At 37.4% G+C, this 26,924-nt stretch overlaps 1 protein-coding gene across 1 annotated transcript in view; it reads left to right on the top strand.

The window, feature by feature from the left end:
• The window catches only part of LOC150098238 (neuronal acetylcholine receptor subunit alpha-10-like), a 40,086-nt gene extending 13,478 nt beyond the window's left edge, over positions 1–26,608 (top strand). The window contains exons 4-6 of the mRNA XM_090406337.1: positions 6,989–7,098; positions 24,113–24,648; positions 26,176–26,608. Coding sequence (XP_090262463.1) covers positions 6,989–7,098; positions 24,113–24,648; positions 26,176–26,507 — 978 coding nt within the window. The 3' untranslated portion in view covers positions 26,508–26,608. The remainder of the gene's footprint in view (positions 1–6,988; positions 7,099–24,112; positions 24,649–26,175) is intronic.
• Positions 26,609–26,924: the final 316 nt, after the last annotated feature.

The raw sequence follows: 26,924 nt of genomic DNA, 5'->3' as shown, positions 1-26,924 counted from the left end.
GACTGGTCATAAACAGCGGTGTTCCTTTCCCGAATGTTGAAAGGTTTCAAGGTGTGAAAATTAACGATAATTCATGAATACTTCCACGTTTTAAAAATACACGGCTTGGTCACTAACATTTGCTACACAGATGTTATTTAGACGTTCTGACGGGTCTGAGCTTTTCGACATATTCACGAATGTTATTCTCCTCAGAATATTTCCACTATAAAATACTTATTCATGAAAACTGCTTAGAAAACTAAAATGACAAATACCAGGAGAACTTCTAGCGAAACACTTATTCACCTTCCGTGGAACACAGTTTGGGAAACCCTGGGGTAATCAATCCGTATTGTGGGATGAGTTATTTATTATTACACGGGGAAAATTAACTTCGCTTTTATGATCATTGTAGTTTTAAAGTGGTAACTATTTTACTTGTATAACAGTTGGAAAATTTTACCTATAAAGCACATGATTTCGCGTGTAGCGTGGCAAAATTTCGTGGCGTAGCGTGATAACGTGCAAGCAGTGAGTGTTCGTGAAGTTTAATTTTGCATGTGTTTGTCTTTTTAAATTTTGCTAATTGTTATTTTAAAGATTTAAATGGGCCCAATGGAGAAGAAAAAGCACCAAAGAAAAGCAACTTCTTTGGAAATGAAAATTGCAATTTTAGATCGCTTAGAAAAAGGAGAGAGAGAGATCTACGGCGATTGGTAAACATTTTAATTTAGGCGAATGTACTATAAGAGCAATTAAAAATAATGAAGTCGCAATAAGAAAATCTGTCATTTCTGGCACAAAACTAAGTGCCAAATTATCATCGTACTCAAGAGATGCTTTATTAGAAATCACGTAACGAGCGCTCGTAATTTGGATTGAAGAATTAACGCAAAGAATTCCTACAAGTGGTTATTTAATTAAACTAAAAGCTCTTCGGTTTTATGAACAGATGAAGCAATTGGAGCCGCCTACTTCCGCTTCCCAGGCTGATAAAGAATTTTCGGCTAGCAAAGGGCGGTTAACCGGGTTTTTAAAAAGGAATGTACTTCATAACGTGAAGATTACACGCGGGGTTGCAGCAGCAGCAGATGAAGAAGCAGCCAAAAGTTTTCAAGAGAAGTTAGCCAAAATTACTGAAGATGGTAGATATTGTACCGATCAAGTGTTTAACGCTGACGAAACAAGATTATTTTGGAAGAAAATGCCTAGTCGAACTTACATCGCAAAGTCTGAGAGAAAAGCAAGTGGGTTTAAAGCAAGCAAAAGATCGAGTAACGTTGTTACTTTGTAGCAATGCATCAGGAGATCGAATGTTGAAACCCGTCGTAGTAAGTGGATTTCTAAGACCATATGCTCTAAAAGGCAAAGATCTAAAACAGTTGCCGGTAGTATACATTGGATGGCTAATACAAAGGCCTGGGTAACAACTGCTGTATTTACTGAATGGTTCAATAATTGCTTTGTACCAGAAGTGGAAACATATATGAAGCAAAAAAGCTCTCGATTTTAAGGTTTTATTAATTGTTGACAATGCACCAAGTCATCTGCACTCAGAACATCCAAATGTGTAGGTAGTGTTTTTTGTCACCCAATATAACAAGCATTATTCAGCCATTAGATCAAGGCATAATTGCTACTATTAAAAAATATTGCGTTAAACACACTTTTCAATTTATATTGGATAAACTATAAAATTAATCATTAACAGTAACTGACGTTTGGAAAAAAAATTCTATTTTGGACTACTTGAATCATGTTGCATCTGCTATTGCTGAAATAAGACCACAAACTTTAAATGCCTGCTGGAAAGCAGCTTGGCCTGGATGTGTTGCAAACATCTACATTATCAGCTGAAATCATTACTTTGGCACATTAAATTGGTGGAGAAGGTTCTGATACATTTAGTCAGAACGATGTAGACGAATTGCTTGTGGATAGTGCCTTAAGTGACGATGATATTATTGGATATCGATTAACTTTAGATATCGTCGAAGATCCAGAAAACGATAGTGAAGCGGAAGAAAAACCTTTCCCCCTCACTGCAAATATAATTCGAGAAGGTCTTGAACTGTACAATAAATTGGAAAATCATTTTCTTTTTAATGACACAAATTCTGAACGAGCCTTTAAATTCCAACGTGAGCTGAAGAACTGTATGTCTGGATATCGCGAGCTGTATAAAAAAATTAGTGAAATCATCATCGCAAAGTTTAATCACTGATTACATTGTCAGAAGAAAAAAATCAGCACAGAACGAGGGTGAAGCTAATTCTGTTCGTGAAGAACTATTGCCTTGCCTTTACCATACAGATCTGATTCGCTGACTATCTCTTCTGGTGATGACAGTGATTTTGCACCAGTTCGCAAACGTTGCCGAATATTGTCTAATAGCGATGATAATTCTGATGACAAAATGTAAAAAAAAAAAAAAAAAAAAAAAATTTTTTTTACTTTTCAATAATATTAAATGAATAACGCTTTAAAACAAACTTAGGCATTCTTATGTTCCTGAATTTTCTTAAACTTTTTTTATGCGATTTTAGGTTTATTTTAATTCATTGCTTCGGTTTTATGCGGTTTTAGAAAATTATGGAACGTATCCCTAATTTTTGAACGTAAGTTAGGCCTTTTTTTGTGCGATTATTTTTTATATGCGGTTTTCTGTGGAACAAATATACCGCATTAAAATAGACCTGACTGTATACTGAAACCTATAGTAAGCTGGCACCGCGGGTGACCTTTTTTTTTTTTACTTTTGTTATATCTAAAAAATATTTTTTCATAATCCCGAAACCATGTTATACAGACTGAATATGAAGATTTTTTCAGGTCACTTCAGACCTCCAATAATTGAGGTGGTAGTCTCACACAGAAAGATAGAATTCACCTTCACCTAAAGACATTCCGCAAACATCCATGTTCCTAATAAGATTCAAACTTATGACCTTTAGCGGGAGAGCGGATATGCAATACATTCTGCAACCAGGCCAGTATAGTGATATGGATCCAAATCCTTCACAATCTCTTTCTAATTTCCTCTAATCCCCAATGCTTTTGCATGGCATTCTCGAAATAATTCGCGTTTATTAGCAGATGACAGACAAAGTCAACCTTAGGTCGTCTTTACCGATACAGCAAATGTAGCATCTGTTTAATGAATGAAGGATTAATGAATGAAGAATATTAAATTCAATGACTCTGAAGTTGGCAGAACAGATTATAAAATTATTACTTCTCAAATTTCAACAATTTCATGGATATTTGTGAAAACATAAAAGCGATCTCAAAATGAATCAAATGAGTTCATGTTTTTTAATTCGGGGTTAAAACTCCCCTTGACAACTTGATTAGAGTGGATAGTGTATGTCCTCTCCGATATTCGAGTGGGTCTAAATCCTGTCGCGGAACAAATGTTTGTGAATGTCCTTTAGGTGTTAAATGAATTTCATCGCACAGTGTGAGACTATTTCCATTCTTACTGAGGACCTTAAGGTTGGAAAATGTTCCATGGTTGGCCTTTGGAGCAGGGGTTCCGAATTATCTAATCCCCGCTCCATTCATAGTACTAAAGTACTATGAGTTTATAATCTTTCGTAAATAACATGGACATAAAAATGGCTCAGTATTCTGTATCCAGGATAATCTGAAAAGTGGCTATGAGTTGCATTCAGGTTACAAGTCCTTAAAGGTTAGTGTTATTCCAAGGAGGGTCTCTTCACTAAAAATCTGAATAATATCAAAAATAGAATCAGTTGAATTAGATTTTGTTTCTTCCAGATAAATTATACAATGTCAGAATTCTAATGAGAGAAGTAGAACCTAAAGGGAATCGATTTTAGATATTCTTGATATCTTGTATGTTTATGCAATGCAAGTTTTCTCAAGCAAGAACGAGGCGAGCAGAGTAGTCATCAGCCAAGTTAGCTGAAGAATTTCAAACGCAAGTGAGCTAGGAAAACAGTGGACCAAACATCTGAGATTTCTCTTATTCCCGCTCGTAGATGAACTTGAAGAATAAAAAGCAGCTACATCCTCATAAGCAATGATTGAGTATAGAGAAAAATGAAGTTTATCTTCTTAGTTAACCGAAGTAAACAGTTAACCGAAGACTGGAGACCAAAAATATGAGATTTCTCAGCAAAATGAAAGGAGTGAGCAGTCAAAGGTTGGTGACTACAAGGTACATAATAGGATCTTTTCATGTTTACACTATGAACGGTATAAACTTGTGGTACATTGGTATCGTAGGCAGGCTAAGTATTAAATAATCAGAAACCTTACAGAGACTAAACTGGGCGACGAAATTTATCTACCGACTAAATAAATTCACAAACATCGATGTTCACAGTGGAATTTGAATATGGAATCTGTTGGCTGGACAACAAGTACGCTACCTACCGGTAGCGAACCTTTTAACCAGAATACTGAATATTTGTTTAACCAGAACGGTTAAACAAGTATTCAGTTCCAGGATAACGAGAAACAGATCCACAGAAAAGCCAAGATTTCGGCAGATTGATGGAATTGTTACCGCCTTAAGAAACAAAATGTAAGACAGTAGTGGAGATCTGACAAATAACAGATTAATTAATTGGAAGAAAAGTGATAGGAGGATACTAATAATGTAAATAAGTATAACGTACTGAATGTACCATGTTCATTTAAATGGTGATGATGTCGAAGAATTAAATATTTAATATATGTAATTATATTAAATCAATTAATAATACATTATTTAAAACAAATTAATATACTATATATATATATATATATATATTATAATTTCATTATTACTAATATTATTGCTTCTTTTGCAACAGTAATTTTGGCTGTGCGTGCATGTGTGTGGGTGGGTGGGCACACCCACCCACAAACCAAATGACAAATCGTTTTGCTCTATCTCAGCGCACATCAGATGATCTGATTTTATGTTTCCAAGTTTATTGAATTCCAAACAGGTTAAGATATGAGAAGCCATTTGTTATCACCGATGATCTCACACAAACAGCATACTCAGGATATTAGTTACTCCTAAACATTCTTGATCTATTCCGCACGAATAATCTTTTTAGATTCTCTCTCTATATCTTATTTGTCCACTAGACAATTCTGACAGATTTTCATGTTGATTTCTTCTTCCAGTGACTTCAAACAACTTTCCATTCTGCAACATAAGAATAGCGAGAGAGAGAGAGAGAGAGAGAGAGAGAGAAAATCGTATTTACATTATATTTATATGGTATTATAAATTCGCTAGCTGGATTATTGTTTCAAACTTCTTATGAACGCGGTTTTACTAAAACAGTTATTGAAGATATGAAAGAGCTTTCTCTCTATTTCAATTTAAACTCTCTTGCACACAAGTGATTTGTTCTACCTCCATGTTCTTATCTAAATCACGTTTCTCTGACAAATGAGCCACATCTATGTAAGAAAAGATTCAAACATATCGAAACTAGAAATCATAGTTTTCTTTTCTTTTATACCAAAAACAGTTGAAATCAGAGAAATGAAATTCAACCTCAATGGAAAACTGGTTTCCAAAAGACAAAATGTACAGTATGAAATATCAAGCCCAAATAACAGTTGTGCTTTCGTTCCTCTTGAAACTATTGGATGTAACTTTTTTCCTGATCCTAACTCTCTTGAATGAAGGCTCTATAGCTTCAACACTTAAAGGAAATACAGTATTCTGGTATATTGCTCTTTCTCCAACTCCTGTGTTAGTGATCTAAGTAATGTCATCCTACCACTGCAAACATACGAGATTCCAATACTTCCTCCTTTGATTTATTTTTCGATCGAAAGAAATAAAGATATTGGGGGACGACACGTCTAGGGTACGACGCCCTTCACAAGAGCATTTCAGCTGAAGAAGAGTTAGCCGGTTTAATACGGTGGAAATTTTTTTCACTCATGAAATTTGAGGATTTCTTCTTGCAAAAGTTCTGAGAACATAATGCAGTTGATTAACAGAACTAGCCTCAAAGCCTTAATTTCTTCGGCAGTGATTTCAACTAATGCCCGTTATTGCTCGAATCAGATGATGGACTAAGCTACTGCTCGTGTTTGAGATTACTATAAAACACACTTCAATGTAGCGAAAACGCCGTACACTCTTTCTCAAAAAAAAAAAACTGTTTTTTAATAATAACACTCAGATATTACATAATCAGATACCTCTTCGTGGTATAAAATTAACTTTTAATCTTTCCTAGCATAATCACATATATATAGTTAACTCAGCCCCAGATTTTCCAGCTTTCTCTTTTCGTCTGCTTCAAGTGACTACTCTTCAGAATAACTGCTTTCACAAATCCTATTATGTAGAACGAGTGCACCAAAAGTACTCGATTTATTTCACAAGAAAATTATCTGACTAATTAATGATACCTATCTTGCTGATTCAGCAAGATAGTTATCATATAGATAGAGAGATAGGCAAGTAGTTACACTGAACTCGGATTTTTAATCCTGCAAAACAGGTAAACCTGCATAAACACAGCAATTAAGAAACAACATAAATGGACCTCATGACCTTAGTTCCTACGGAAGTAATTCAAAACAACCGAGCCTTGAAAAAATGAACTGGAATATCTAATCGCTCATTTTCCTCAAAATGCGTAATTATTCGTCATCCATACAAGTTCAATATTAATTTTATAGAACGACATTTGACCCTCTTTATTCATTCCTTCTAACAGAATTTCGTTTTCATTCTTAACTGTTCTTTGAAGATTTCGACCTGTAGATAACAAACACAAGTTTTATATATAAATTGATAGGTTCGCTGGAATACAAGTTTTCATCCCGTAGTGTATCTGAAATAAACAATTTCGAAAATTCTAAATTTTTAGAGACATTCAGTCTTTTTGTAAGAGTATTCTGATTATATAAAATAAAGGTGGAAGGAATGCGTTGTTTATTGTTTCAATCTTGCAGTTATTAAATAAACTATACTGCTTACTGTTTTGATAACGAATCTAGTGATTTTTATTTGCAGAGTTGGTATGATAAACGTCTTTACTGGGAGCCTTCTGCTTTTGAAGGATTAAATTCCCTTATAATTCCTGATAAAACAATATGGCAGCCTGATATAGTAGTATACAATGCGTAAGTTTTCCCTAATAAAATATAAGCATAAGAGGCAATCAAATTGAAGATGATATTTTTTTCATTATTAATGTTTTTTTCATTCTTAGGATATTAAGATTAATCCATATTAATTATTTTTTATCAGGCAGATATTGATATGTAATAAATATGTATTATAATTCTAATGTGACACTCCTCTGATCAGTCTTTCAGTATACAGTGTAGTCAAAATGGCAATCATTCTGCACCGCCAGGAGGCACTCGTACCATGGCAAAGGGATGATGTCCACGCAAAGTCGGCGTGATCATGTATATTATGTAAGCTGCTTATAAAGAAATTAACGAACATCCTCAGGGGCCAGGTATATTATGACGTGTAACGAGTCACGTGTTTGTAGTTCAGTATAAATTGTAGGAATATGATGTTCCCAAGTCAGTGCAACTGTGTTCGTGTGAAATAGCTACAAGAAGGGAACTCATGGAGTTTGAAAGAGGCGCAGTGTTGGATGCATATTGCAGGCCTATCCGCAATTGTTGACAAATTGGGCATCCCAGGTCAACAATATGTGACACCATACTGAGAGGAAAGCATAGGGAATCAACTGCAAGTGCTACCCGCAGTGGACGATTCACCACACACACGGAACGTGACCGTAGGGTGCTATGAAGGATAAATATGTAAAAGCCGCCATTCGTCGGTTTTTTACATATTATCGCCGAGTATGGACTTAAACACGAATACGAAAAAAAAAAAAAAAATCCGAACCGAAGCTGACAACATAGGTTTCATGGTACGACTGCAATATGTAAGCTCCACATTACCGGAACCAAAATGCAGCAGATTCAGTGGTGCAAATAGCGTGTACAGCGGGACGTGGAAGCTTGGAAAGCTGTGTTATGGAGCGAAATTACGCCACACCCTCTACTGAGCAGATGGACATGCGTAAGTGTGGCGGATACTTGATAAACGTCTCTCACCAGAGTGCGTAACCCAACTATAAAATCCGGAGGTGGCAGTGTAATGTATGGACCTGTTTTTTCTTGTTTGGCCCCAAACATCTGTTTGTGTTGCTACGAATAATGAACTTTGAGTGGTATCTGAACATTCTAGATAATGCAATGCTGTCTACTTTGCGACGTTTCTACGGCTGTTTGTTCCTCACACTATGGGGTACGTTGATTTCTTCCCAAGCAATGTACTTTGCTGCTTCACTTGTTTGGGCTAGTACATGGCCCATGTGACGACATTGGGAAAATACAAGAAAAATAATCACTTCCGTGCAAGCAGTGAAAAAATGGGAGGAGGGCAGGTTGTAAGATTGACTGCAGAAAATGAGCGGGTAGACATATGGAAGAAAGTACTAAGTCTATTATTCAAAAGAGGGGAATAGTTATTTTCAAGGATTCATTCAGTGATACGATCTCTTTCATTTTGTGCCCATTAATGTCACCTATATGGATGCAGGCAATTGTAAGATAGGTTATCAAGATTTATTTAATTTAAATCTGCATCCGTTGGTAAATAACCTGAACATGACTGTAACAAGCAGTAGTCGCTTGTCACACGGACAAGAGACTACTGCTTTCAGAGCATTATTAAGTTGGTCATGATGGAAAGGAGTATGACTTCCCGCTAGGATAGGCACTCCTCCGTGAGCAGGACCATCTTACTTCTGTCCTTACATACCCGAGTAAAATTCCTTAAGTTACGGCCCTCATTGGATATTAAATATGTTTCCTGCAGACGAAAACATAGGTTTGTTAAATATGTTGATATCATCGATATTCTGAAGAAACCCCACGACAGTTCCATTATAAAAATTTTACCTATTATTTAGGCTTCATAGACATCTATGTTCCGGGAGGGTAAGGACTTACCCTTGTTGGGCTTATATTTTGCATTAGATTTTAAGAAGTATGGACGACCAGTGTCCATCTCTTCCTCTGAAAAAAATATTCAATACATCATCGTATGTGTTAGTCTTGGAACATTCAAATTACTTTTAATGGATACCGAAATATCATTTTTTTTTTCTTTTAGGATGTCTGATGGTTTGTCTATAAACGATAGCCTTACCATAATTTTTGATAAGTGGATTCTCATCAAATGAAACTATTATTGGAGTTGTTTATGGAGTGAGACCATAGGTCTTGTGATAGATGCGCTCAACAGAGAAGCACTCGCGATCATAAAGTTCAAGTATGATGAAATTATCAAATAGTGGAATAGACATATGTGTTTGAGTGTTGACATTTTCTTTGCCACCCATAAGAGGTGGTGGTGGCAAATATTTTTTTCTATTTTAATTTTTTGTATTTCATTTTCATCTTTCCACTTTTGACACGCACGGGAGTAAGCTGGGGAATCTCTTTGACAGTTGACACATTCAGCTTTCTTTGCAGAGCAAGATTTGTTGTCTTGCTTTTTACTACCACATCGGGCGCAGATGGCAGAGCCACGACAGGCAGTTTGGGGGTTTCTATATTTCTGACATTTGAATCATCTTAGTGGATTACCGATGTACAGTCTGACAGGAAAGTTGTGATACCCTGCTTTTACAGATGTTGGAGACTTAGGTGTATAAAAATAAGGAGGACGTTCCTGGTCTGAATCAGGTGGCAATCCCTACGTATTAGGGAGCGCCTCATACTTGTCACTCCCTGATCTTGAAGCTCTGAACACATATCTTCATCAGGAACATGAAGGAAATCCCATTCTGATATCACTCCTCTATAAGAATTGAGTGTTTTATGAGGTGTTACTGTGATTGGTATTCCATTCATTGATGTTGCTCTCAGCAGCATCTTAGAATGTTGCTGACATGTCTCCATAAAGATATTGCCACAATTTAATTTCTTAACACTTTTAGGAGCCCCTATTGTCTTTTCACTTGTTGCATGAATGATCAGGAACGCTGGTATATTTGTATTGGTATCGCATACCTTTTGTTTCTTAATCTTATTACGAAATGTTGTATCTATATCAATACTTGGTTGGGACCTTGTTCAGGGTCCTGAAACATTTGAGAATGAAGAATGCTCAAGGGGGTTTGGGGTTCGGCGCCACCCATCACGAAGTCACACATGGACGTCCAGTGAGCGGCAATGACTGCGCTCAGAGGTGAAACGCCAGGACTTTTTCTTTTGCTATGCCTTTATCCCGTGTTAAAAGGGGTCGGCGTTCCCATCTTTAATCTTCTTCCAGATTCTCCTGTCCAGGGCATCTTTCCGACTCCATCCTTTCTCCCTAAGATCCTCTGCAACCTTATCCCTCCACCTGAGCTTGGGCCTGCCTCTTTTCCTCCACTTCCATGCACTCCACTCGTTTACCAACATACTCCTCTCTACATGACCGAACCACCTCAGCCTGTTTTCTTGTACCTTCTTACCGATCGGTCCCACCTTGTCCGTCCCTCTGATGTAGTCATTCCTTATTCTGTCCTTCTTGGTCATACCACTCATCCATCTCAACATCCGCATCTCCGTCACCTCCATCTTCCTTTCCTGCCCCTTTGTTATAGGCCACGTCTCCGCGCCATGAAGCATCGCCGGTCTCACCACCATCTTATACAGCTTTCCTTTCTTTTTACAACTCACTCTCTTGTGGCACAGAACCCCGCTCATATTCCTCCAGCCAGATATTCACCCGGTTAATTCGTTATTCGGTGCTGTATTTCCTCATCCAGGTCTCCATTCCTCTCGATGACCGACCCTGAGGTACTTGAATTTCTTCCCTTCCCTTCATATTCGATCTTCACCCGGTTAATTCTCGTGCCTCTCTCCTCCAATACCATTCTTCACTCTTCCTGAGTCTTTTCAAGCTTCTCTCGGGATGATTCGCAAAGAACAATGTCGTCGGCAAACATCATGTTCCATGGCGCCTCCCTCTTAACGTCCTCCACTATTACATTCATGACCAGGTCAAAGAGGTAGCGGCTCAGAGCTGATCCCTGAAGGAGCCCGACGACAATGAGGAACCCCTCTATCATGCCGACACTATACCTGACCTGAGTTTTCGCTCCCTCATACATCTCCTTCACCAACCTCACGTACTTCTCCGACACCCCCTTCCTCCTCATACACCTCCATACCTCCTGCCTGGCCACTCTGTCGTATGCCTTTTCCAGGTCTATAAACACCATATGTAGCTTCACCTGCATCTCCATATATTTCTCCATCAGTTGCCTTAGCGCAAATATCGCATCCGTTGTCTCTCTTCCTGCCATAAATCCAAACTGCTCCTCGCCAATTTTCGTTTCGTTTCGTTTCCGATCCTTCCTTCAATTACTCTTTCCCTATCTTCAACGTGTGTGACATCAGCTTGATCCCTCTATAGTTGCCACAATCCTGAACATCTGCTTTTCCTTTGTAGATTGGGACGAGAATACTTTTCCTCCATTTGTCTGGTATATTTCCCTGTTGGGCTATTTTCCTCATCAGATCCCATAATGTGTATGCGCCCTCGCTACCCAGACTTCTCCACACTTCCCCAAGTATCTGGTCTGTCCCAGCAGCCTTTCCATTCTTCGTTTTTCTTAGTACCCAAAGCACTTCCTCTCTGCTGATGTCCTGCACTGATCCCTCATTTGCCTCTCCATCCTCACACCACTCTCTTGGATTCTCCTCATTTAGCAGATTACGGAAATATTGTTTCCATCTTCCACTGATTTTGTCCTCCTCTTGTAGTACTACTCCTGAGGCGTCCTTTATCTGCTTGGCTGATGTTATGTCTTTCGAGGACTTATCTCTAGCTTTCGCTATTCTCAACAACTGAGCTACACGACAGTTTCTCTCCAGTACTTCATAAACCTCGTCAACTTCCCTCGCCTTCGCCCTTGCCACAACTCTCTTTGAATTTTTCTTCGCTAATCTATATGCTTCCTTGTCGGCTCTAGTTCCAGTCATGTCCCATTTTTTCTTTGCCTGTTTCTTTTCCTTGATCTCCAACTGCACCTCCTCATTCCACTACCATGCCTCCTTATCCTCAGGCTGCCCCTTTCCTGATGTTATACCGAACACCTCTTCTTCAATTTTTCTAATAATCCGACTATTTACGTCCAATTATTCTTTCACATCCTCTGGTAACTTCATTTCTTTCAATACCTTTTCTTTAAACTCATTCCTTGGATCTTCCTCTTCAAATTTCCGTCACTTTATTTTCCTATCTTTCCGCCACTTCCGTCTATTCTTCTTCTTTTCCCCTTTCATATCACAGTCTACCACAACCGACCCGTGCTGTGCTGTGCCGCTACACTTTCTCCGTTAAGTACTTTACTGTTTTTCATCTCCTTCAGATGTTTCCTACGGCACATAATATATCGGAGCGGAGATAGGATGAGTTAATCTGACTCATCCTATCTCCGCTTTTATAGGTTATCAGGTGTCCAACGATCTTCACCACGTGTTAGCTATAGCCAGGTCGAAGGCCACAGCATGCTCTACGATTCTTTTACCTTCTTCATTTCTTTCACCACTACTCCAACCCCCGTACACCCTTTCTTCACCACTTGGTTGTCTTCCTACATGCCCATTCAGGTCTGTTCCGACGATCACCCTCTCACCGTCAGGGATTCCCATTACAACCTGGTCAAGTTCTCTCCAGAATACCTCTTTCTCCTCCTCATCACAACCTACTTGTGAAGAGTAGCCACGTTTCCTTCAATCTCAAGTTTAACGCTCATAATCCGATCGTTCTTCCGGCACACCTCGCAGACTCCACCCCTCAGCTCCTTGTCGATGATGATTCCAACTCCGTTTCGTCCATTCTTATTTACTCCGCTCTAAAAGAATTTATATCCTTCAGCCAGCTCCTTTGCTTTGTTGCCCTTCCACCTTGTCTTCTGCACGCACAAGATCTTCAACTTCCTTCTTCTCGTCATGTCTGCTATCTCCCTGCTCTTCTCATTCATCGTACCCACATTCAGCGGCCCGATTCGTACTTTACACACTCTCTCTTTCTGTTGGACTCGCTTCTTTAGCCGAACCCGTCCTTGGTTCGGTTGCCCAAGCTCACTTCTCATAGTCCTCGGGCGACGGAACTGCGCGTCGCTTACAGGGGACGCCCTAGCCGCTGTTCTTTCTCCGTTATCCGACATTTCATCCCTGGTTTTAGAATGTTTTTTACTGCCGGATGCCCTTCCTGACGCCAATCCTCCTCATTTATCCGGGCTTGAGACTGGCACCGACGTGGGCTGGTTTGCCCTCCCGAATGGCTGGGTCATCCAGGACCGCCCGTCTTGTCGAAGGGTAGGCCAAAGCAGTGCAAGTCATACGTGATAGTGGTCTGGAAAAATAGACTCAGAAGAAGTAGAGCGAAGAATAAGGGAAGAAAAGCAAAGAAAAAGAGGAAGAATCAAAAGGGCCAGTACTATCACTGGGAAGTCCCCTACACCGTGAGCAGGTATCCCACAGGAAGGGGAGCGTGTAGGGATGTATAATATTAAAACTGTGTAAAGTCAATGCAATTCTTAGTTTTCTAGAACATGAATCGGTATTCAGTGTATCATCATCATACAGGTTAATGATACAGGTAATGAAAAAATAAAATTAATAACTAAATAAATAAATCTTCTGTTACTTGAAAATAGTTCGCAGCTGGTCTCAGTGTTCTTCATCGCTATAAGATTAGTGCATAGATGAACGTGCTCAAGGATAAGGCCCAGAACTGCGTCTTGCAATCCTAGACAGGTATTATTATGTGAAGTCATGTTTCTACTGTCGATTTTACTGTGCTACGGGATTAAAACGTCACTTTCTTCAATTAGAAAAATCCTTACTTCCCTATCCCAAAGATCGACTAACTGTTGATGAAAAGGGCTAAAAAACGTTTCTCTCTCAGTGAACTAATCATCTTCTAGTTTCTTCTGTCGAGCTAGTGTCATAAATGTTATCACGAGACTATGCAAGCACCCTTAATAAATTTGATACGAAACTTACAATTAACAAAACATCAAAAGCAAAAAAAAAAAAAAATATATATATATATAGTTCAAAATATACTCAAGTACGAGTGAGATAAGCTATTACAAATATACCAATAGTGTGGCAGGAGAGTTAATATAGATTTTGGAAATTCTGAAGTAATTAAGCATAAACCATAATCATAATCACTGAAAATGATTTCAAGAACCTTCGTGGATGACAGTATTACATCCTCGGAACCAGCATGTTTCTAACCTGCAGCAACCTGCAGGTTAGAAACATGCTGGTTATGAAGCATCCAATTAGTAGAGTGATTAGTTTACTGTAGAACAATGCAATATCATTCTTTCAAAGATATTAAATTCGTAGCATATAACGTATCCTTTGTTTTAACTATGATAATAAAATCGTTCAGTTTAAAATGAAGGGGATCAACATCTTTTTGTGAATATTATAAATATTAATTTAATCAAAATAGGTACTAAGAGAACGGAGTCGTTATGTGAGTATTTAGTGACCGAACAGGTGAATCTATGTGCCCATGTATTGGCCTGCAACTCAACTAATGACAATTACATTTTCCATGCCAACGCTTTGCTTGAAGGAAATGAAGTTTAAATGTGAATATTTCTGACTTATGTTATGAATATTTTAATTACATAATTATATTGAGCAAAACAGGACAAGCGGTACGAAAAATAAAGCGTGTCAGCAGTTTTAGAATTAACTATGTGTATGCAAATAGCCTATACGGCTATATAAGGCAAACAGATCTGTCCCTAGACCTGAAATCGAATGGATTTCTGCATACCGGCGGATGGACATGAACTTGCCGACTTCGAACGAGGTGTTGTTATATAATGCCATTATATAGTGGCCTATATCCGTTCTTGACAACACTGGTAGAAATGTGAGGAAGACACTACAGTCAAAAAAGTCCAGGGTGCTCTTAGGGACTACAGGCTGTCGTAATCGCAGCAGTCCAATTTAGAAATTACCAACCAGAGGCATACACAAATTCAGTTAAGTACAATATGATACTCTCTTAGTGTCATATTGTACTTATAACCAATGTTACCAATATTAGTTTTTACGAAGGACAACTGTACATAAGTCGAACAACCACAGCAATTAGCAACGCAGACTACCGACGAGTTCCATGTCTCTGTCGACATGACAGTACAGTGCACCATATCATATACAGGTACTAACCGGATATGGCTTGAGGAAAATGGCGTGAAAACCTGCGACTAGCTTTCAGAGTCCCAAAAGAGTGTTCTTCTCGGAATTAGTGCCAAAGTGACTTACGAGGGGGGGGGCTGAAAAGTTCTGATAAACACCTAGAACACAAATGATATTAAAGCAACTGATATAATCACACGAAAGAACGTATCTTAAAACCCTTTAATCCCCACGATTCATCAAACTGTAATAATTTGTTCCTTTTCTTTTAGGATATATATATATATATATATATATATATATATATGTTAAAAATACCAAGCAATTTTAAACCTGGTTTTACTCCATTTCCCAAGTAAGCAAACATACAAACAAGTCAAGTTTGCGCCTGCAAGTCATGCAAGTCTAGCTGAACCTACAGGTTGCTAGACTTGCATCACTTGCAGGCGCAAACTTGACTTGTTTGTCTGTTTGCTTACTTGGGAAATGGAGTAAAACCAGGTTTAAAATTGCTTGGTATTTTTAACATTTATTACACCCAAGGTAAAATACTTTCTACATTTATATCTCCTCCAGAGATTTTTATTTAATAAGGTTAAAACACCTTATGGCAACTTGTTCTGATAAAATACTTATAAGCTCTGTATTACTACATCTTGGTATTTCTAGCCTAGCTCCCACTGACGAGACCTCAATAAATGTCGAAACCGGTCTGGGTAGTGGCCCCTTGCCTTTAATACAAAACATCATACATCCCCTTCGTGGAGATGTGTTTTGGCATTAAGGGTAAATATTAAGATTAGTGATCAGAGCTTATGCCACCTTTACCACGAGTTGCCTTAGTCTTGCACTACCTGTAGGATCAGCTAGACTTGCAGGCGCAAACTTGACTTGTTTTTGTCTTTGCTTACTTGGGAAATGGAGTAAAACCAGGTTTAAAATTGCTTGGTATTTTTAACATTTATTACACCCAAGGTAAAATACTTTCTACATATATACAGGGTGTTCGGGATAAATTTGACATATTTATAATTAATTATATTTTTCCGTAAGTTACATGTATTAACACACACTTCTCTTCATTTAAAAGTTTGGACCCTTCTTCATTCATATACAAGATGTCAGAAAGGATGGATAGCTGGAACCCACCTGAATCATGGAAGAGAATAACTTGTATCATGATGATTCGTGCCCGCCATCAAAATAAGGATATTACGACTGCTGCCCAATGCTCCCTGAATACAGTAAAAACAATCAGGCATGAACTAGAGACTTGCAATGGTGACTACGAGGATGTAGCAAGAAGAAAGATCCCTAGCAGACGATCTGATTGCGTTCGTACAGCAGAATTCCTCGCAAATCTGCAGGAACAGGTGTTGAAGAACCCTGGCATTGGAATTCGGGCTTTGTTCGTGGAGTTGCTAACTGTAGTCAAGCCCTGGATAACAAGGGTAGCCAATGGTAGGCCGTATGTATGGCAGCAGGATTCGGCCCCTTGCCACACCTCTGGGAAAAGTCAAAAATGGTTGTCTGAAAATTTCTACGACTTCACCAGTCCAAATGTTTGGCCTCCAAACTCCCCAGACCTTAACCCCATGGATTATTTTGTATGGGGCGCAGTTGAAAAAGACACCAATCGCACTTCCAGTAATACAAAAGCCCAGTTAATGGATAAAATTAAAACAGTTTTTGCGGCCCTTCCCAGGGAGACTGTAGCATCAGCTTGTTCGAGGTTCCGAAGCAGAATTGAAGCTGTGATCGATGCTAATGGTGGTTATTTTGAGTAAATCTTGTTGATAGTATTGTAATTAACTCTGCCTGTAATGTTTTTTTGTCAATTCATTAAATTTAATAGATACAAAGAAGATTTTCTTTTTCCTTACGAAACTGTCAAATTTATCCCGAACACCCTGTATATATATATATATATATATATATATATATATATATATATATAAAAACCTCTCACATGTCCATGTCAGAGGTTTTGAGGAACCAGAAAGTGCGGCTGTCATCAAGTTTTTCGTGTTGCAAGAAAATTCCGTAAATGAGAATCATCAGATTTTGTGTGAGACTTAAGGGGACTATGTCTTAGCATATCCAACAGTTGCCAGGTAGGTAGCCAAGTTTAAAACTAGGCATCCTGAAACAACGGATGTTAGGAAGACCTTCCTCGGCGATCACGCCCCAAAATATCGATACAGTGCATGCAATTATCATTGATGATAGACGAATACCATCCAAAAACATTGCAAAGACTCTGTGAATATCCAGGGAACGAGTTGGTGGTCTATCCACCAACATCTGGACATGCAAAAGCTCCCAGCCGAGTGGGTCCCCAAATGTTTGAATGCCGACCAAAACAGAGAACGTATGCTGTCATCTCAAGGAATTTGGGGTCATTTTGAGAAATGAGGTGCATTTTGTGGCTTGTATTGTGACTGTTGATGAATCGTGACTTCATCAAAATGACCCAGAGAACAAACAACAGTCAATGGAGTGGAGACACAAAGGTTCTCCCAGGTCAAAGAAGTTTCGAACCCAAAAGTCAGCAAGGAAGGTTCTTGCCATTGTATTTCGGGATGTGGATGGTGTTATCTCTACCAAGCACTCCAAAAAAGGTAAAACTGTTAAAGCAGCAGTTTATTCAACAGCTCTGAAAGAACTGAAGAAGGTACTGAAGGAAACGCGCTGCAGGAAACGGAGCAGAGGCGTGTTGCTTTTGCAGGACAATGCACATGCTTACACCGCTCATGAAACCCAATAGACAATACACAACTTGGGCTTTCTGCCTCACCCATCCTATTTGCCAGACCAGGCTCCATCTGACTATTTTCTATTCCCAAATTTAAAGAAACACTGGAAAGGAACAAAATTTATCACAGATGATGAAGCCATATCTGCGGTTGAGGACTGGTTTGTGCAACAAGGGAAAGATTTTTTTCTCAAAGGATTGCAAATGATACAGCAGCGTTGTAACAAATAACCTTAATAATAACAAATAAAGCTATAGTACATTTATACAGCGGGTGAGCTGAGGATTTTTTTAACCATTTTTGATATATAATTTTTGTAATTTATTTTATATAGTCCAGAAACAGATACTTTAGGTTTCAAATAAGCGGGTAGTGTTCTCACACCGGGCGATGAATTCATCTTCCACCTAAAGACAATCACAAAAATTCATGTCCACGGCAGGATTCGATCATACGACTTGTCAATTGGAGAGCTGGTACGGTAACCACTCGGCCAGCCAGGTTATTATTGTTTATATCAGCATAGTGTTTATTTCTAGAAAAAGTTTGGTGTGAAAGTTTTAGGCAGAGTTTTGAGTTATTTGATCTTCGGTAAGGGTACGTAAGATTTTTTTTCTTTGGTTTGTTGCCACTCAAGTATAATAATAATAATAATAATATAATTTTTCCCTGCTATTTTTTGACATTTATTATTTCTTCAACACGAACATGAATATTATATATATTAGGTTCCTTCTTGTTTATTTATCATCATACAGAGTTTTTATATATATACAATAAAGTATACTATTGCAGTGGCTTCTTTTTAAATATAAGTGTACATAATTTTTTTCAATATCAATATTATAGCTTATTATTTTACAGCCTATTTACATATGCACAATTTTTTTTATATATCAGTGTCTTCATTATTGTTATACACCTTTACTGACTGTTTTGTTACATAATCTACAGTCTTTGATTAGGTGTAGATGAGTGAGGCTAATTAATCCCACTTACTTCGAAGATTGGGTTAGCTTTTATGAAAAGAGTTGGATTAGCCTTCACAATTTATGTTGTTGTTACTGTTTATGTATATGGGATGTAGGCTTTGGATGCTGGTGATCTGTGATGTGTATATTAGTGTTAATGGTATATTAACTTTGTTGGTATATTTTCAGAGTTCGTGTTTTAATGTTCTGTAGTTATCTATGTGTTTTAAATTTCTTGGTAGGTTGTTGAGTTCCGTGGGTATATCTGATGTGATCTCACAAAAGAACCGTATGAGTTGTTGAAGGGTGTGGGGATGTAGAGAGTTGTTGTAGGTCGTGTTATACGATATGTGCCTCTGTTGTTTCGATAGGCGATGTTGAAATAATTCCGTATTATTGTTGTGTAGTGTTTCCGGTTTTAATGCTCGGAATTCTGTGTGTCGCCATGTTGGTCGGATATTGGTTTGTTGCGTATAAGGTAACCAAATCACTGTTGACACAATTTTCCTACGTAATATTTCTAATTTTGTTAGGTGGCTGTTTGATGTGTTTGCAGATACCATGATATAGGAGTTGTTTTATGATGAATGGAATAATGTCTTTTACTTGGAAGGGTTTTGCTGCGATGATCCGGAGTTTGGTGTGTAGGTATTGTATGTTTTGTCCATTTAAAGTATTTTGCATGTGTTACAGGTTTGATTTCTGAACATTAGCAGGTTTTTTGTTGTTAATGCAGCCGTATGTGTGACAGTGTATCGATAGTGGTGCGGAGCGCATGATTCTTGGGTTGTGTATTATCAACATCTGTGTTTTGGTGCCCTTGATTACAATTGCGTTTTGATAGAAGTATGTTGTGATTTCACGTAGGTCCTGTTGTGCTTTGGAGAGAGCCGTGTTGATGTCTGTGTGGATGCTAGTAGTGCAGTGTCATCTGCGTACTGAAATATTTGACTTCTTATGGACATGTGAACATCGTTAATGTATATGTTGAATAGAGTGGGTGATAATATGCCGCCTTGAGGGACACCGTGTTTCATTTGTATACCCCGGCTGTGACAAGAACCTATTTTTGTTACTTGTGTTCTGTTTCAGAGGTAGTTCTTGAACCATGTATGCAGTGTTCCTTTTATACCTATTGAGTATAGTTTCGTGATTAGTATGTCATGTTCAAGTGTATCAAATGCTTTGGTTAAGTCAAGCAGTATAAGGAAGGCGTACTTGTTTTTGTCGAGAGCTTTGTTTATTGTGTCGGCGATGTCTTCTAATAAAGTAATGGTGCTTTTTGTTTTCTGAAAGCTATATTGGTTTTGAGATGATGTTGTACTTCTGTAAATAGTTCTGTAGTCTGGTGTGTGTTATTTTTTCTAGAATTTTTGAAATGACTGGTAGGGTGGCTATTGTCTGTAGTTCTGAGTATCGTTTCTTTTACCATGTTTGTTAATTGTTGTAATTATAGCAGCCTTTAGTTGTTGTGGAATAACGCCAGTTTCGAATATTGTGTTCACGAGTTTCAAAAGTATTGGATTTATTTGTTGAAGGTGTGTTATAAGGTCTGTGAGTCTTATTTTGTCTATTTCTGGAATGGTCTTTGGTTTTAGTTGGGATTGCTTCTTTCAGTTCCTGTTTTGATATGGGTGGAAAATACATCGTTTGTTGTTGACTTTGTGTCGGTAGCTTTTTGTCGATCGTTGGTAAATTGTTTTTTTTTTTTTGAGTTGTGTGATATTGTTTGTGAAGGCATGGTTGAATGAGTCTGCTAGTTCCTCTTGGTTTGTGTCTTGACCGAAGCTTTTTGCGATAAAATCTTGTGCTGAATAATAATAATAATAATAATAATAAGAAGAAGAAGAAGAAGAATAAAACATCCGAAATGTGTGTACAATCTAACATTTCAGACACGTTTGTGCTATTAAAATATTACTAAACGGCTGTTTATAAGCAAAAGACTAGAAAACTTAGTAATATTATCTTCACTGAGAGGAGGGGGACGATTAATATTCTGAAGGTGAAATTAAAACTACTAACACCAAAAGGTATGTCCACTGGAAGGAAAATTCACTGGTGCATTGAAAACTGTAGTTTGACCTGCATGTAGAGGGATTTTTCTTATCTGATTTTAACAAGCGACAATTTTTACCTTAATCTTAATAAATTTCATCCAAATCGTCTATTGCTGAATTGTTTCACGCAAAATGAGGTATATTTGCTTGCCAACCTGATTGATAATTACATGGAGAACACACATACGCACACATATGCACAATATTAAGATTAGGCACGGAAGATGATGGCAGTTTTCTGATGCTATAATCTTGGAACTCGATGGAAGCAGTTGGTAATAATAAATTAGAATAAATTCGAATTTGACGAAAAAAACAGAATAATGTATTCTTCTAAAAGAATATTTAATTTGAGGATTATGGTATGATATTCAGATACCTGCATATGCTTGTGGTAACGTCAAAGATCTGTAGATCTGTAGAAGATGATTATAGGCTCAAATTTTCTTCCACTTGGTTCTTGAGTTATTAGATCTTTGCAGCAGATAAACTGGAGTTTTTAACCATACTACTGAGCAGGAAGAATATTCCGGGTGTGCGGTGCTCATCCACGAAATATCAGTATCGCCGATAGTATATTTCTGCATTTATGCCTATTAAAGACTCCCCTAATTGTTTGCAGACATCGCGTGATTCCTAAAATTAAACACAACATACTAATGCTTCATTGCCCTCTTTACGAGGATAATGAAGCATTTTTCTTCATTATCTTCATGAAGAGGGTACTTTTTGACGCGTAAACATTGCGTCACATTCGCGTGAAAGCACACAGCTCGGGCGTGCTTTCAAAATACATATACCTTTGAACCCTTTGAAAAGATGCAAAGAGGACGCGGGTCACATTCTTAGCGTTGTAATGTTTTTAAACCGCTCAGAAGGCGAGGCTGGGTTTGCTCAGAGGGAATAGCACCTACAGGTTTTGATTGGTTATTGTGTCACCCAATCCAACTGAACGTTGTCACATGTCATGAGTTGAGCGCTTTCTGTATCCAATGGCTTTATTACAAACAGTTGTTACACGTTTTCTGGAACTGAAAATTTGAAAGTGGACTTTAGGAGAAAAAAGCTAATTGGTTTTCCTCTTGCTTGTGCAGTACAGCATCTGTTGAGGTTGCAAAGTTTTTTTTAACGGTACAGAGACATTTTTATTCTTGTCTTCGGAAACAACAGACAGTAAAAAATTATCTATTCCTGAATAAAAATGAATACCTCTGTTTATTAAAAGACGTTGTTGATCTACAACAAAATACCAGCATATGTGAGATTGATAAGAGAAAAGAACAGCTGATACCAAAAAAAAAAACAAAAAAACTAATGAATGCAGAATTCCCGAAAGTGTGGATAATTCCGATAGTGATCGGATGTTATGTATACTGAGTCTCAGTAAACAAAAGAAAATTCTTAGAAAACGAAGCGAAGTATACACAAACCGGAGAAATACATATAACATGTGCAACAAATTTTACGAGATGATTTGCTGCTTCATCAAACCACATTTATTCCTGCTATACTCTCCGTCTCCTCATAAGTTTTTTTTTAATTATGCCATCATAAATTCACTTATTCATGTCTAGACTTTATAGGATGGTGCTATTCGCTCTACCCAGCAACTTATAAGACACACATCACAAATGTTAATTATTAATAATTCGTTTGCCATTAATGAGAATATTTCTACTCACACTTATTCTTTCCTTTCATTTCCTATTCTCACATGTCTTATAAATGATGGTTCAATATTTTCATCTTTGAGTATTTCAAATATACCAACCAAATATAGCATTCTTCTTCATTGTTGTTTTCTAATAAATCCTAAAACAAACAGATTGTTCCCCCATTCTATGCAGAAATATGCAAAGTTATCCTGTAATTAATTGCATTGGACCAATTAAGATGACCGCTGATGCGCTATGCACTCTCCAAACTTTCATACATCGATAAAAATGCAATCATACGGTCATGGGCGTCCGCAAGGTAGGGGGGAATCGGGGAACTCCCCCCCTAGGATCGAGTAAAAAATTCCACAAATTATAATCGTAAAAGTGATTGAGATATGTAACTTTACACCCTCGACCATGGGACGCTTTGTCTATCTTAAAATTTTATTATGGGTTAGCCTGTTTCGGCCCACTGCATAGTAGCCATAGAACACGCGTTTTATTGCAGAAATAAAACACGTGTTCCTGTTTTTGGTTCATCTTTTTCTGATTTGTGAAAAAAAATGTTCATTATTGTTGTAAACGGCGACCAGTTCGTTTGCCTTCTGTGTCTAGTGAGTCACTGAGTGAAGTGGGAATTGTAAATTTATAGTGAAAGAAATTTAAACAGAAAAATACATTTTAAAAGGTAAGTGTATGTAAAATAATTTAATATTATTTTACTTGTTTTATGATTTTTTTGCTTTTAAACTGAAATCATTTAATTTAGTATTTTGGGATTAATTAATTAGTTAATTTTTAATACACTATGCCGGTCAATTTTTTATATATGAAATTGTGTAAAAACTGTATTAATTCCGAATAATTTTTCCCCCAAGAATTAGAGATCATGAAAATCGATGTAAAATGAAACTAATGTATTTATAGTTTACACCGACAAACAATTACATTATTTAATGACATCAATAATTATAAAAATTTATTGATGTAGTTGTCTTCAAGCTTTACCCCCCCCCCCCACGAAAAATTTTCTGCGGACGCCCATGTATACGGTCAAATTGACGTGAAATTTTTAGCGTGGTTTGCGTAACCCACACAATAGCACACCCAACTAAAATGGCCACTCGACACCACTGCTACTCAGTAAACTCACCGCAAAAAACACTTAGACAATATCACAATAAAATATACTAGTTTGGATTTGATTTGGACACAAGACGGTGGAAGTCATCCACTGTATTCTTGTGTCACCTTCAGTCAATCCAGATCGACTGAAACACACTCATCTCCTGCAATAGCAAAGGTGGAGCCTGGTCGCTAACCAATTCCAAGAAAGACAGGACTAAAAGATTGGTGATTGTGTTGGGAAATAAAAAAGAGGTAACAGAATATTTATTTATTTTTATTTTTTATTTTAGAAGTATAGCATTCATTATATCTAAATAACATTTCTGTTTTTTATTTATTCCTTTATTATTTTACAGCCATGCCAGCCGTATAGATCCATATGAAAACACAGATCTTATTGTTATCAGTTATGGTATAGTTTATCAGTACATTCCTGCTACGATTACAGCTACATGCTCAATGGGTGCAGAGCATTACCCAAATGATGAACATATATGTAGTATACAAATGGGCTCTTGGACTCACGATGGGGATACAATCAAACTCCGACCTTTTGGAGGTGAACTATACTTAGAGTTTTTAACTAACGAGAACCCATACTGGAAAATTACCAATGCAAGTGCAATGCAGTATGATGTGAACTATAGCTGTTGCAAAGAAGCCTATTCGACAGTTTTTTTTAACCTGACACTAACACGAAGATCACCAAGTAACCAAAGGGTAATCTGGGGTCCTTTGGCAGTATGTATAGTACTGACAGTTGCAATGTTCTGGCTTCCAGCTGACTCCGAAAAGAAGATACTTCTCGGCTCATCCATACTAGTGGTATTGACAATGGTTATATTTTACGTCGCTTACTCTACCAGCTCTCCCATAGGATCCGTCAAAGCAGGTAATTTTGTTGACTGCAACTTGTGAAAAGTTCAATTTCGTCTTGTGCTTAGGTAATATTAACTTTACTTGACTTTATATATATATATATAATCCCTACGTGAATTCTAATCATGAAAGGCAGCTAACCTAGAAAATGTTATTATTAGTATTGTGAATGGGCTAAGGGTTAGATAATCCGAAAAACCTGCACTATAAAACAAAACTAAAACCTTTTAAGCCATTAAGGCCTATAGTAAAGAAGGTGATGATTTTACAGTGGAAGATGAAATTCATCCTCCAATTTACAAAATATCAACGCCCAGAGTGCGATTCGAGCAGGCAGCCTGTTGGTTAGAAAGCGGAAATGTTACCCACGCGGCCAATTTAGGCTGGCTGTTCAGATCTTTAAAAAACAGCACCTGATATATTTATTATTTTCTAAAATAAATTCCTAGATATGCATTGTTGGAAGCACCATTCATTAATTAGTTATTTATAATAATACAGTTACTATCATATCCTATCTTAATTTACGCTCACGCGTAGACCAACACAATTTGATGTGTAGGCATTCTGAACCGAAATCCTACGGAATAGGTTGGTTACTCCGTATTACTATGACTGTAGAAACGTGTGTTTACGGGGCCGGTTTGCCTGTTCTGCGGGACGAAAAACCTGAGTATACGGGTGAAAAAAAAACCTACCACCGTACGGAACCGACTAACTCACCGGCTAACTGCTCCTAGGATGAATAGAAGTTCAGAGGGTAAGTTTCACTTAATAATTCTCACTGAAATCAATGATCTTGTTCGCGAGTTTTTTTCAGAAGGAAAAAAAAACAAAAACGTACAATCCTGAATCTGTTAGCTTAAATATTATCATTTTGCTTTCCCTTCATACTAATTTAGTCTTCATGAATATATAATATTCATTAAGCCTACCACTTCAAAATTGAAGCAATGAATAACAAATCAAATACGATCAGATAATCTAATCTTAAATTTTTCATTATGAATGATATTTTGCAGTATGTTGTGACAATGCTCTTCTCTCATCCTTTCGCGACCAGTCTCAGGAAAGTTTTAAACACAGAAAAGATATCTGTAAACTGTACACTTCTTATATAAAACGGAACCCAAATATATTTAGCAGACTTCTGCGGAGTGGTGATTAGAGAGACTTCATATGGTTTTAGAAAATTAGAATCGTTCTTCCAAATGGAAGAACACCGGAAGACTGGAACGTTGCGCTAACGATCGCTGTGGTTCCATAGCGAGCTTATCAAGACAAGTCGCACGAAACAAAGAAATTGTCGATGTTTCTGATTAGACCTCGTATAATCACTTCGATTTTTCCAGTTATGCATGAAACTAGAATTCAAATCGAACCGTTAGAGTATGTAATGTGTACTTACCTCAATACGTACGTATTGCTTATCGTGTTTTAGCATAATATTAATTAATCTGTTTGTTAATAAATAATAACTGAATACAACAAAACATTTTGAAGTATTAAAAGTTTTTTTGTTTTTTTTTTGGATGTAAAGTGTTGCCCATATCATCTACCATGTATATCATCGCCTCGGCTATCATCGTGGAGGTAATTTTCTACAGCATTCCTAAAATGATGGGTGAACGCTATCCTCCTTCTGTCTTAACTTATCTGGTGAAAGGTGCTGTGGGTCAGATTTTGTGTGTCTACTGTTCGCATCGTATATATGACCAAGAAGACAAAGCGGGTTTGCAAGAAGACAAAGTAATGCCAACAACTCAAGCCACATCCCAAGATGAATGGCATATGATTGTTACTGCTGCAGATCGTTTCATGTTTGTGTTGTATTCGATTATTTTCATAGCGATGCATCAAGTTCCCAACTAGCTTTAGTTCATTGTCGCGGTTAGGCATGTAAATGTTAATATATATACTGAAGGTGCCACTGGGAAGAGTAAACAGTGAATAAATGTTATTAAAAATTATCAGTACTTTGATATGCTTAGAAAAAAACGGAGACAGTCACATTTGTTTGTACACATCGCTGAAAAAAAAATATTGTTGCTGTTGTTGTTGTTTTGAGATGTTTAGTTATATATATTTTTCAGCAAATCAGGTAGCTAATTCTTATCTGGTATGAACATTAAATCAGTGATTTCTTTTAGAACTACGACCACTAGTGGTCAAAGTATTTAAAGATTTTCATTATACCTCTACTGCTTTGAAAAACTAATGATAAGCTCCTTATACCGATAACAGTCCCATAGTCAATTTCTATTAATACTATAATAGATATAATTCCAA

Source organism: Typopeltis vanoorti, chromosome 16 (genome assembly GCF_054136105.1).
Source record: "Typopeltis vanoorti isolate ZY-2024b chromosome 16, IOZ_Tvanoo_1.0, whole genome shotgun sequence".
NCBI classification, from domain to species: domain Eukaryota; kingdom Metazoa; phylum Arthropoda; class Arachnida; order Uropygi; family Thelyphonidae; genus Typopeltis; species Typopeltis vanoorti.
Note: the sequence above shows the minus strand (reverse complement) of the source record. Positions and strands in the feature narration are given on the sequence as shown.